Raw genomic sequence first — 12,584 nt, 5'->3', positions numbered from 1 at the left:
TCTGTATGATGGCAACGCCCTCAAGTTAGGTGGATCGCAGGCCACCGTACATTCGACGAGGGACACTGATTAGAACATTGTTTAAGAGTCTAATGCTCAAGCAAATACAGGTTCGCGTCAATTTTCAGGCGGACAATGCAAATACAGTTTTAGCGCGCGCATAAACTTAAAAAAAATATTGAACTTAAAAAGCGCCAATTTCGCTTTCAAGACGTACACCTATCGGAGGGGTTCATCTTCGAACCTACAGGACAGTTGAAGGCAGTGGAAAATTCTGGAATTCGCTTCACAATACTGTTGCACTGGTATGAAGTAACGCGAAGGCGGGCAGTGTCTTCGCAAAAGGAATCGCTATCGTACGTAAGATCGGATCTAAACTTTTCGGGATCGCAACAACGCATAGCACAGTTCGCCACGAAAAACAGCTGCTCGGCCGTGTAGGGAAGAGCAGTCAGGAAGTCATTCTTCGCCGACACGGGAAGCCTTCGGAAGGCTTCGTAAGACGCGGACGTTGCTGCTACTTCAGCAATCAGTTCAGGGTCTCCGAGCAAGCTAGCAGCACTGTAAGCATAGTCCATGAATGGCTGAAATAAAAAATACGGCTCTTATAATTCTACCCTTTTGTGGTAACGATGGATATATGTTAAATGCTAAAAAATTTCGTGACTTAACACAGGAGAAAAAGAAATTGACGGGCTGTCATACGATATGATCCGAGAAATCCTCGTCAGTAGTATCTGTACATTACTCGTTTACAATGATCAATCTCCCTTTGCTTCTTGAAATTTTATTTCACTCTCCCTTTTTCTTTCTGCTTATAAGTGGGCTTTCGCTGGATGGAAGATTCTGAAGGGCGCGTCTGGGTGGACGCTTCGGGCCATAGACCACACCGTTTTGAAAAAGGTACTCCTACTGGTCCCACATTAAAATTGCGCTATCATGAGAAAGAAGCTCGAGACACTGGAGGTATACGCCAAGATAAGCTATGAACTATGCTGTTGTAAGGCACCCATTGTCTAAACGCTGCAAAAGCCTTCTCCGGACGAGTTCTAATCAGGGAATTAGAAGGACGATTTTATACTGTGTAAGCATAGTACCTCTCACTATAAATGCCAGTAAGTGTGATTTTAAAGTCGTCAAGCGTCGTCTGTATACTCGCCAGCTTATTTGCCTCGTTGCACGAATAATCACACTTCACGCACTTACCACCGAATCATTCGTAAGTGCCACTAAAACGGGATCAAGAAGCGCGAAACTCTTCTCGACCTAGTTTGTCATTTCGGAACTTATTACGACAACCATACATTTCAGCGACCCTCAATTCAGCGACACAGCGATGCTTTTCCTCCGCGTTTTGAAAAGCGCCTAATTCACTGGCGTTCATATAATCTCCGAAGGGGCAGAGAGATGGTTGCGTAATAAATACGCGTGAAATTCTGAATGCCCAATTATTTTATATATTTATTGAATGAAAAATAACTGCTGTGTTGTATTTCATTATGTCACAAGTGAAGCGTTACGAACAATGCACACCAGCTCTCCTAATCCTCCAAAACTCACCGTTTGTGGGTCATATTTGGAGCATTTCGACGCTCGGATGTAAAACGAGAGCGCGACAGCTGCCCTCCAGTTTTCAGAGCCTCTGGCAGCGTCGTCCAGTCCCGGTGCATCCGCAGCGCAGCCATCGCGCATGATTGCCCGCGCAATGATCTGCGTTTCAAGAAGAGAGGGTTTATCAGAGTTATTAGTCATGCTCGCAAAGCAGCGGAAATATCTCTCGCGATAGCCTCCGGTAGATGGAAAACGTGTATTATCATCAAAGAATGAAACGCGAACAAGAAAACTGAGAGGGACCCGCCGCGGTGGCTCAGTGGTTAAGGCGCTCGACTACTGATCCGGAGTTCCCGGGTTCGAACCCAACCGCGGCGGCTGCGTTTTTATGGAGGAAAAACGCGAAGGCGCCCGTGTGCTGTGCGATGTCAGTGCACGTTAAAGATCCCCAGGTGGTCGAAAATATTCCGGAGCCCTCCACTACGGCACCTAATTCTTCCTTTCTTCTTTCACTCCCCTTCGACCGCGGCGGCTGCGTTTTTATGGAGGAAAAACGCTAAGGCGCCCGTGTGCTGTGCGATGTCAGTGCACGTTAAAGATCCCCAGGTGGTCGAAATTATTCCGGAGCCCTCCACTACGGCAGCTCTCTCTTCCTTTCTTCTTTCACTCCCTCCTTTACCCTTCCCTTACGGCGCGGTTCAGGTGTCCAACGATATATGAGACAGATACTGCGCCATTTCCTTTCCCCAAAAACCAATTATTATTATTAATATTATTTCACTCCCTCTCTTATCCCTCCCCTTGTGTCCAACGATATATGAGACAAATACTGCGCCATTTCCTTTCCCCCCAAAAAAAACAATTATTATTATAAACTGAGAGGGAAACGCGAAAGCACGAACATAATAGCTCCTCTTGAGGATATACAAGAGGAGTCGACTAAAACTTCTGGAGCAGAGTCCTAGCACTTTGGAAGTGATATTACTTTTCATTAGTATTGCGCGCACCCTGGCTAAGAGCTTCCTATTTTGCTTCCATAGCTCAATTGCATTGTTCGCGTTTCGTTTCTTGCTGATAGTGCACTGCTGTTACGTAGTTACCCACGTCTTAAGGGTTATATTTGCGGTGATATTGATAATTATTTCTATCCATGCTTCGTGTGACATGGTCAGCCGACGTCGCTTCAGCTAATATTTTGCAGAGCTTTGCTGGTTCGTAGCAAATGCATTCTATCTTGCAAACATATGCAGGCTGAACTTTCCTTTAGCGATTTAAACTGCACCATGACGGATTTCACTGCGACTACAAGGAACGCTTCTTTTATCAATGTGGCATTGTTTAGGTGAATCTGAGGACACCGGCTTTTTTCCTGAGCCTCTGCCGGAACCCCAGTGACACCTGAAACTCTCGAAACCTCTTAATGTATGCCGTGAGTGACAGTTTGCATTCTGTAGAGATCTGGATTCCTAAGTATAGTATGCGAGCCGTTCTAGAAGAAGCGGAAGGAAATCCGTTCGAGTGTGAACTCTCATAAAATTCAGTATCCTCTTTCCTTCCCCCCCCCCCTCTCTCTCTCTCTTCAGGAACAACTTGTATTTCCCGCTAAGAAACGAAAGCGGGGGCCCCAAGAAAGCACATTTAGGTTTTACAGTACAAACGAAGCAAAGTGCATTCTTTGTTCACACCTTGCTTATGGGGTTACATATGCACAAGCAATCTGAATAAGTATAAACCATTCACAGAGGCTTGCTCCGACTCACAAATCCAAATGACAAAACAAGCGACCCTTCACACGTGCACGTACCATCCCCACGGTTCCGTAGTGATAGACCAGGGGAGCGTTATTCATGAAGACAGGAGGCCTGGCAACACCAGCAGGAACGACGAGCTTGTTGAGGGAGGGCGTGTAGGAGGCCACCGCACTCGCCACCGGAAACTGCACGTCCGGAGTGGCGACCCCCTTCAGGATGCGCTTCTGCGCTATGCCCGCGGACAGTATCCAAGTTTCCCAGAAGATCCCGTTTGCTTCCGGGAAGCCTCCATATATCTCCTCCAAGTCCGACTCGGTTCGGACGCGGTCGGGAAATCCGACGACTACGTCCACCGCAGCGAGTCTCCCTAGCGCTTCTAGCCATGTGGCCTCATCGGGAAGTGGTGATGAAAAGCGGGGCTGTTTCTGCTTGAGATGGCCGGCCGTTGCATTCAGCAGCATCCCAGATATAGTTTCCATTTGAGCTATCACTTGTGGCGTGAACGCTGGGTTTGAGAAAGCGGCAGAATATAACGAAGACACAGCGATTTAATGCAAAATCCGTCGTAGAACAATTGGTAGATTAGCTAGGCAAATACATATTCTTAACTCTGCGAGATCGGGACTCAAAGAAATGACGAATCATTTTAAGGAGCCAGGTCAATGTGCCCACAGCTTCTTGGGGAAGTAATCTGCGAAAATACGAGGACGGAGTGCTAATTTGTTTAAAATGCAGCAAAATATTTAGGCTTCCGTGCCGAAGTTCTCTTCCGTGGTTTCGCTCAACCAGCTCCGCATTTTTATAGTGGCGAAAATACTCTGACATGTCTGTGCTTCGCTCCTAATCACGTGAGTACAGATGTTCGTGTCGTTTAGATCCGTGTTTTTTTTTTGTAAATGTACACGTTAATATGCGAGCGCTCAGTTCAGCAACCACGAAAGTGCCACGATAAGAGAGAAGTTCAGGTTGGTAAGCTTAACGTGTGTGTACACATGATGCCACCCTTCTTGTTTCGCACGTTTTCTTATTTAGTCCTATACCGCACTCATTAGGACCTTTGAACTTTGTTTTTAACTCGTGAAGAATCGCCCCCTTGGCTAAAATACCAATAACAAGTGCAATGAAAATCGGCCTCAGCTCTAGAAAATAAGCCGAAATACGCAGTAAACCTTTCTTTAGCTGACGCCTCTTGTGTGTCGAAAATCAGCTTCCTATACGAGGCATTCGGTTTTAGAAATGCACTGGGAACTACCGATAGAACCTCTACATTTTAACATTACTAAGGAACAACAAACCTTTACAAGATTTTATTGACAGGTGTGCCTAAGCTGGAATATTAGGGGCGCACTTCACTCCTCCCGTTACAGGAAAATTCAAAACGACACTAATAAATGATCTCCTGGAAAAAACGACGCCTTTTCCATGGGCAGTATACTGCTCGGGACTTACTTTTCAGCAGTAACAGCCCCTGTAAAGCCGATCCCATGACTTCGGATACTTTTCGGATGCAGCGGTCTTTCAGTTCACTGACACTGTGGGTCACCAACAGTGCGTTTCTGCCGAAGCCCACAAGTTGGCGAATGAGGCTCCAGGTCATCAACTGCTTTGCTTTTGACCGCTGTTCCGGCGAAGTTACCAGCTTCAGGAGCGCAAGCCCAGCCGACGTAGCGTGCGCTGTGTCATTGACACCGTAAGCCAGGAGCGAGGTGCGTTGAAGTACAGCGTGCCACTGATCTGGGAATAAGTGCAGCCATAAAATGAAGAAGTTAATGCAGCGAGGTCGACCCTGCGCACGGAAGAAAAAGTGCTTAAAATAACTTTAAATGAAAATATCAAACTAGACAAGGCGGAAAGATTATTCCTCGAGAACACTACTCACGTTTTTGTGTGTGTTTTTGTGTTAAGGTGGCTGCGTTTCTGAGAAAAAAGCAAATGAATGTCCCGAAATCATTCATTCAAGGCGCCACATAGTAAAAGGTAAAATGCGGCTGAAAGTGGAAAACTGCAGGCTGCCTCAGCCCTTCCATTGTATTCTACCACCCAACGAAGGGCAGATGCTTTTCACTGCATCATCTACTGCTGCGTCTCGTTGAAACTCGCGTATGCCGTAGAAATAGGCTCCGTGGATCCGAAAAAACTGCGTGAAGCTGTCGAGGGCAGACGCAGGCTGCAAAACCAACTGCTGATCGTATACACCAGCAGCGACGACGCGAGCGGGTGGCTTTCGGTGCACTGAGTGCTGTCGTGAAGTTTACACATAAGCTTCAAGGAATTCACAAAATCATGGAAGCAGCAGTCGTGCTCTATCAAATTCCACCTGAGTGAAAAACTGCACGCGCATTGCTCTTCAAATCGAGCGCTATGCTGTGCATTATCGCTTATTTATGGACTATCGCTACGCAGCAAGTATGATCGCAGACGACCCTTGTGACTGTCTCTGCTCTCGTCGTTGCAATTTGTACGTTCATCTGCTACTTCAGCATTACTACTACGACTACGCCGACTACGCTGACGCCGACGCCGACCCGACAGCTAAGGCACGGAACTCAGGAACGGGAGCCTAAATGCGACACTAATCTGCTCATTGCATTAAAAGAACTTATGTATGTAACTTGCGGTTAAGTCGCTACGATTTTGTTGTAGATGTAATATACAAATAAGCTGTGTGTAAACAAGCGATCTATGCTGAACTCGCAGCTGCCTGAAAGAGATTTCGCTGTATTGTTGGGAATCAATTGCACCTGAGTGCCCTCAATTATAATCTCCTCCACCAAAGTAAGCTCCTTCCAATATGTACACTGATCGCGCATATTGCCCAAAAATTCAATTCTTGATTTTAGTGAAGCAGGCTTTACGTGGTGCTGATTATTTTGAATGTCTTGCATCTCGGCTGCGATAAGTGTTTGAATTGCAAGAAAACTTTTATTCATGGTTTTTTAAATACAATTCCTCCTGCCTGTAGAGGAGACTTTGACCTAAGCGCAGTGTTCTGTATATTTAAAACATTTATGGGAGACCTTGATGAAGTTGAAGGTCACTGACCATTTCGAGGTTATGAATTACTTTTCTGACCCCGTGCGAGTTCCTTCTTCACTGAGCTGGCCAAGATTCGGCCGTCCTTTAAGTATGTAGCATCTTCTGCCACTAAGCCAGCTGTCCCCGGACGCGTCTAACACGGGCGAGCATTAGTCGGGGCTGACTTGCGTGCCGTCACGAAGCATAAATACAATCCGCACGTGTTGTTATGGTATTACGTATGTTTTCTTTATAGGTGTGCGGGAGTTGTCTTTACGCTAGTGGTAAGAAATGCCGCTTTGAAACACAATTATTGGCACATGCATATCGAGGCAAGCTGACGTGCCGCTGCCTTTTACTGGCTACGTTTTTAGTAGTCATGTATAAATATCGATTATGATCCCTCGGCGCATAATTTTGCCTTCATTAATCACTTACCTGGGGGTTGATACCAGTTGACGTAGGCAGCCAACTCTTCCAGGTTGAAGAACAACCCTTCCTGACGGCTGTTCGATATTCGGTCTTGAGATTTTAGTTTTCGGGATGCTGGAACGAATGTTTATTAGTCAGTCGAACAGCATTCCACGTATGTTTTTTTTTTCCTAGCTTGTGAAAATTTTATTCTTCACGTATCGTGTGGCCCTCGTGGTAGCTTTAGGCCAGCAGGGTACTGAAAGGCGGCGGGTGTGTTTTGGAACGGCAAAGGCTCAGGGGTAAAGTTAGGAAAGTGGCTTTATGGCGCTGCCGGTTTTCAATGTCGCCAACGCATTAGAGATAGAGTTCGTACTTCAGTGAAACCAGCATCCCATCTAAAATTTTGTGTATGCTACTAGAAGAACCACCATTGTGGGCTTGCGCCTGTGCTGTGCAGTCGCTAAGCTCGAGTAAGGCGGTGAGCTCAGCGGCTGTAATGCTGTGATGAGAAAGAAATGCAGAAAGCTTTCCCGTGCAGTCATCTAAGAACTATCCAACGTCCATACTACACTCCCAATGACGTTCAAGCGAACTAGTCCTGTCTGGGGCCAAATTATCAACTGCATACGTTTTGCCACAGTAAACTTGTCGCGCCAAGGATTTTGACCAAAGGCGCTTTCACTGCTGGTTTCTGAGTTTACTTTTTAAAAGCTATAAGAAATGTTCCAAGACGCTGAAACGACGCGCTCAACAAAATATTGCCGTTATAGACATCACAAATATAGCGGTTGCACCTTGAGATTCGAAGTTCGCGATATCAGGAATGAGCATCACAATCTCTGGCAAGAGAGGCTTTTCTTCATAGACCAGCAGTACGCCTGCGTAGTAGTCTTTCTTCTCTTGCTCGCTTAGCATCGCTCTGTCTTTCAGCCATTCCTTGTCACTGTTGCTGACGAGAACCTGAAAAATGTGCACACCTGTATCAGTTCTTGAATAATGTACGAAGAATGGTTTCAAGTGCTTGTGTGTAAATCGATGACAAGCGATACCAGAACTTTTTTAAGTGCTGTCATAGAAGATATTTGACTACGCTATAAGAATTCATATCGGTGCCTAGCAGCCTTTTTCATAGCAGCCTTCATAGCAGCCCTTTTCGTTTTTTTTTAGTTTTCGCATCATCTTTTGACACAAGAGCTTCGTTCGGCATTTTGCACCTCGTGCACCGCAGCTTTTATGTGGGAACCCGAAAAAAAGTGTTCCCCAATACTTATCCGAAATAATTTTCTCTTAAAAAACTATAAGCATAGACAAAGCGTTCATACGACTTTATCGCTACCGTGGGGAGGATAAGAATGCGTACAGAGCCTATAGAGCGTCGCCTTGTCGTTGTGTCTGTGGGTGAAGCTTGACAGATCCGAACGTGAACAAGAAGCTAATTGTTGTGAATGCAGTCTAAAATATTCGAGCTCCTTGAAAGTATGAAATACATGAAAGACTGAGTTTTCGAACTGATTGCGAATATTATTGTGTAAAATCCGATTGTATTCGAAATTGTCGAGTACTCGCCCACCCGTAGGAGGAAACGCGCTTTGTAGTATTCACAAAATAGACATACTTAGAACTTTAGGCAGTTTATGGACGTTGACAAAAACGAGGTGCGACTGCATGAAACATAATTTGACCGCCAGTAAAAACATGCTAGTCCTGCAAAAAAAAGTAAATACAAAGCTGCTCTTACCCGAAGTATCTTCTTGCCGTTTACGGCGTGGAGACCATCGACAACAAAAGCCACGAAGGTGTGCAGCGCATACTGGAGTGAAAGGCGTAACATGGGAAGCATCGGATTCTCTGTCGTCACTTCAACCCGGTCCTTCGCGGCGGCAGTGAGGTTCATGCCGATGGATGCCAGAAAGCGCCGAATCCTGGGCAGCTCCAGAGCCAGTCCATCCGTGGGGAACCGCACGCAAGCCCGGAACATGTTGACCGCTTTGTGAATAGCCGTGTGGTCTCCCTCGGGAACTGACTGGGACTCGAGGACCGCTCTGAGTGAATTCATAGCCTCAGTTCGCATCTGGAATGGCGCGGAATAGGGACAACTCTAAATGCGTAGTCTTGCATGTCGCATGACTGTGGAGGCTGCAACAATTGTTGTGAGACATTGCGACATGCCAATAACAAAGGCAAAACTACTCAACGAATTCCTAAACCCCGAGCCTGCGGACACTTGAACTCATGCACTGCATGTAACATCACACTATTTTTCTTCCGTTAACAGTTTTGAAGTCAAGGTACATGTGAAACAACCCATTTGAAGGATTTTTATAGGAGCTAAGATAACGCTTCCGGAGTTTTGCTGGCAATGAACAACAACTGGAATATTTACATTCGAACTTCAGGTGCGCCCGCGCACTATATTACGGCGACTCCTGTAATGCGTGAAAGAGCCTCGATCGGAATATTCACTAAAGGATATGCTTGTCGCTCGCGCTCTTCATGAGCCACTCGTTGCCCCCCTTTTGAACGTGTGCCTCTGAGGCAGGAGTTCAGCCGAAGTTGACCATAAATGCTCAAAAAAACGCACAGGGCGGTCACTAAAAAGCAAAGATTTTGCCGCTATGGCGGGAAGAATTGCGGATATCCAATTTTCATTCCAGTATGCCACGGGCATGCATGTAGTATCGAAGGATACTTGTTAGTTTACCTGCAGAAAGGGATTGCCCGAACATTCCTGTCCACCACCACAGACGTGCTTGTGAAAGTCGTCGCACGGGTCCACAGTGACGTCCATAGTACTAGGAACTAGTCGGGCGCCAGGTCTGTGACAAAGTTCAGTCTCACATGCCACTGTTCTGGCATCTCTAGCTTGCGCTCTTTCTGCGTCACGTTGGTGTGGACCTATCACCATTCCAGTTAATTTGATCTGCTGGCTTCTGTTCCTGTTTCGTACAACGTTAAGTATTTCATCCACCACTCGCAAATCATGTTTTCCTGTTTGGATAGATGCAGCGTTTGCAGCTTGAAAAGCACTCTCCTCCGATTCTGTGGGTGTGTCGTCAAGTGACGCGGCTAATTCCTTCACGCTAGTGTGCTTGTAATGTTTGCTCCCCTCTTTCAATTTCTTTCTGCGAGCACTTCGTCTGGAGTCTGGGGCAATATTTACTGTGGGTTGATCTTCATTCTTGTGACGCTTCGTATGCGGCGCATTTCCTTTATATATGATCCTGCGATTCCTAGTGCTTCGTGAATTGGCAGATTTTCTTACATCTTCTGCCATTCGGGCACCGATAACACTGTAATCAGAATAGTCGTCACGTCGGGCTACGTTTTGTTGACGAAAGCCTGTGCTGGACGTGCGTTCCTCCTTGACAACAAGCTGTATATTGAGAGCAGGTTTCGTGAATTGGCTTATGTTGAGGAAGGCTGCCCTGTATATTATTCTTCGCGACATCCGCCTTGTAATGCGAAACCTGGTGCGCCGATGTATGTAAGGTCTTTTCAGCGAGCTCCGTAAAGTAGTCGCCGCATTGATAGGCAGTATTTGATCGTCATTTCCTACTGCAGCGATTTTCGATATCAGTATTGTCACGTTAATCGCATCATCGGTGTCCTTGTTGCTTGAGTTATATACTGTTGTTTCATTTCCCTCGATCGATATGTTCAGGTCAGTTTGTCGTTCCTTGTAGCTGCTCAGTGCTATGACAGCTGGGTTCGCCTCCGCCAGGCGCAAGAACTGCCCCCTCGGTTCGGTGTCTAAGTCATCGAGTGTGACGTCTACCTGTAAAAAAGGGACACATGGGAGGGAGCAAATTGCTCCCTTTATAAATCGTTACACTTTCTTTCTGAAAGCACATAGGCATTGTAGTGCAAAATTTTTGTAACATTGTAAGATACTGCATCGGACCACCGTAATATAGCCAGTCGCAACATCAGCGTATGTGAGAATTGTTCTATTTTAAGCCCAAGCGCCCTATACTCAATTTAATAACACTAACGACAGTAGGATACCCTAATAAAGACAGCTTCTAGATGAGGCAGCAGAGATAAGCAGTTCGCACCACTGAGAGCATAACACTAGCTGATCATACATTTTGAGCTCAATGTAGCCTCACATTATGCTGAGGGAAAATAAAGGTGGCAGATAATAGCTCAAAATATCTGATATGGTGGCTGCGCTGCTGTTTTTAACATAAATGCATTCAAGCATGTATGAACCATTCTGAAGCAGGCTGAGCTCTGACGGCCGCTTTCAGCCCAGCGAGTGATTATTTTTCGCAGTGTGTAGATGTAACGCTTTTTCTTATTTTTTCTAATGTGCAAACACATAGAAATGTTTATGTTAAAATTTAACACATAAACTAGTGCAGCAATGGCTGTCGCACTCGAATGGGTTGGCCTGTGTTAGTACTGGGCCGCTTTTCGTTCTTGAAGTATACACAATGTTTATTGGTATTGCACACGAATAAGAAATTCATTCTTAAACGCATACGTCCCACCGAATATACTATAGATATCTGAGTTAACTTCGGGCAGGAAATATCAGTAACGTCTACAAGAACGGTAATTATTACTGTGATTCCACATTAGAGTTTCATAAACAATACTAGAGGAATCAGCACGATACATTTGCCCCAGGAAACATTTAAATGGGTGGTATGTGAATTCTGTGTTTGCATATTTTAAAGGCTCTAAGAATTTCCAAGCGAAATATAACTTCATTAAGGTTGCTGACGCAGCTACTTCAGTACACACAGAAGAGCATGTAAAAGATCTTACAATGCCTCTCAGGGAAATAAACATTTAGCTCTTCAATCATGATGTCGCATGTTTTTTTATCGCCCTGGTAAGTGAGGAAATTAAGTTGGAATGCTATAAAATCAGATAAATTCATCATCAAAACAACGCAGTCAGAGAATAAAAAAAAATTTAATCGCAATTATAAAATTGGTAATGCACAAAAAAAATGAAAGCTTGCATGCAGTAATGAAGAAGTGCAAAAAATTACAGCCGGTGTAAGGTGCCTACATCCCCCTCTAGCGCTTGCAACTCCCCTCCCTTCACTCTGGGCACAGCTGGCGCCACAGACGCTATTTTACGACGTCTACGACAAACAGCCTCTGCCCGGAAACTTTCCTATTAACTGCTAAAGCTCTAAAACTGAAGCCCTTGGAGGGTCAGTGAAGTAAATTAGCTCATAGGCTGACTTGGAGGGCACCGAAATGTGCGAATAGCACCGATTAGGAAGTCTCTTAAATACTACTGAGAGGCGCTTTCTTAGTTAATGATACCATCTCATATTGCGATCAGTAGCGTTGCTGGCGATCCCACGCCACAATGAGGCTTTCAGCATGTCAAAAGACTTACGTTGTCAACGCTGAGGCTTCTTAAAGTGACGTACACAGCGGAGATGAGGAAGGCAGCGAGAAGCGCCAACGCTGTCATGCTGACGCTGGCAAAGTGCTCACACCTCGCCGGGGCCCCTTCCTCATCTGCCACATCAACAGCCACTACGCGGGGTTCGGCCAAGACTTCAGCATTGTCGGAAATGTCTTCGGAATGTCTCGCCGGTGACTCCGCTCCACCCTCAGTTTCGTCTCTGTTTGGCAGCAAGACAGGGACAAGTGATATTTCTGCCCACACTTGCGACAGTGTGCAATGGCTGCAAAGTGAAGTAGCCCTCCATTTTACAGCTTCTGACCGAGAAACCATTTTCCTTTGCAACATGTATTGTTACTGCACTTCAATGCATATCGCCGGCGCAAAGCAGTGTTTCTGCTACAAAAGTGTCAAATTTCCGCCTAGGTAATAAACATTTGCATACTTTCTGCGACAACTAAACGCCCTGTAAGTCGTGTG

The 12,584-nt window shown here is 45.7% G+C and overlaps 1 protein-coding gene across 1 annotated transcript; it reads right to left on the bottom strand.

Moving 5' to 3' along the window:
- Nucleotides 1-206: 206 nt before the first annotated feature.
- Nucleotides 207-9,519, bottom strand: LOC144094507 (neprilysin-3-like). The gene is made up of 8 exons (XM_077628428.1): nt 9,433-9,519; nt 8,470-8,802; nt 7,526-7,691; nt 6,756-6,863; nt 4,752-5,036; nt 3,356-3,807; nt 1,561-1,710; nt 207-584 (listed from the first exon to the last, which is right to left on the bottom strand). The coding sequence occupies exons 1-8, from the start codon at nt 9,517-9,519 to the stop codon at nt 207-209; spliced, it is 1,959 nt and encodes a 652-aa protein (XP_077484554.1).
- Between the last annotated feature and the right edge of the window lie 3,065 nt (nt 9,520-12,584).

Source organism: Amblyomma americanum, chromosome 6, assembly GCF_052857255.1.
Source record: "Amblyomma americanum isolate KBUSLIRL-KWMA chromosome 6, ASM5285725v1, whole genome shotgun sequence".
In the NCBI taxonomy this organism is placed as follows: Eukaryota; Metazoa; Arthropoda; class Arachnida; order Ixodida; family Ixodidae; genus Amblyomma; species Amblyomma americanum.
This window is presented reverse-complemented; position numbering and strand designations above follow the sequence as displayed.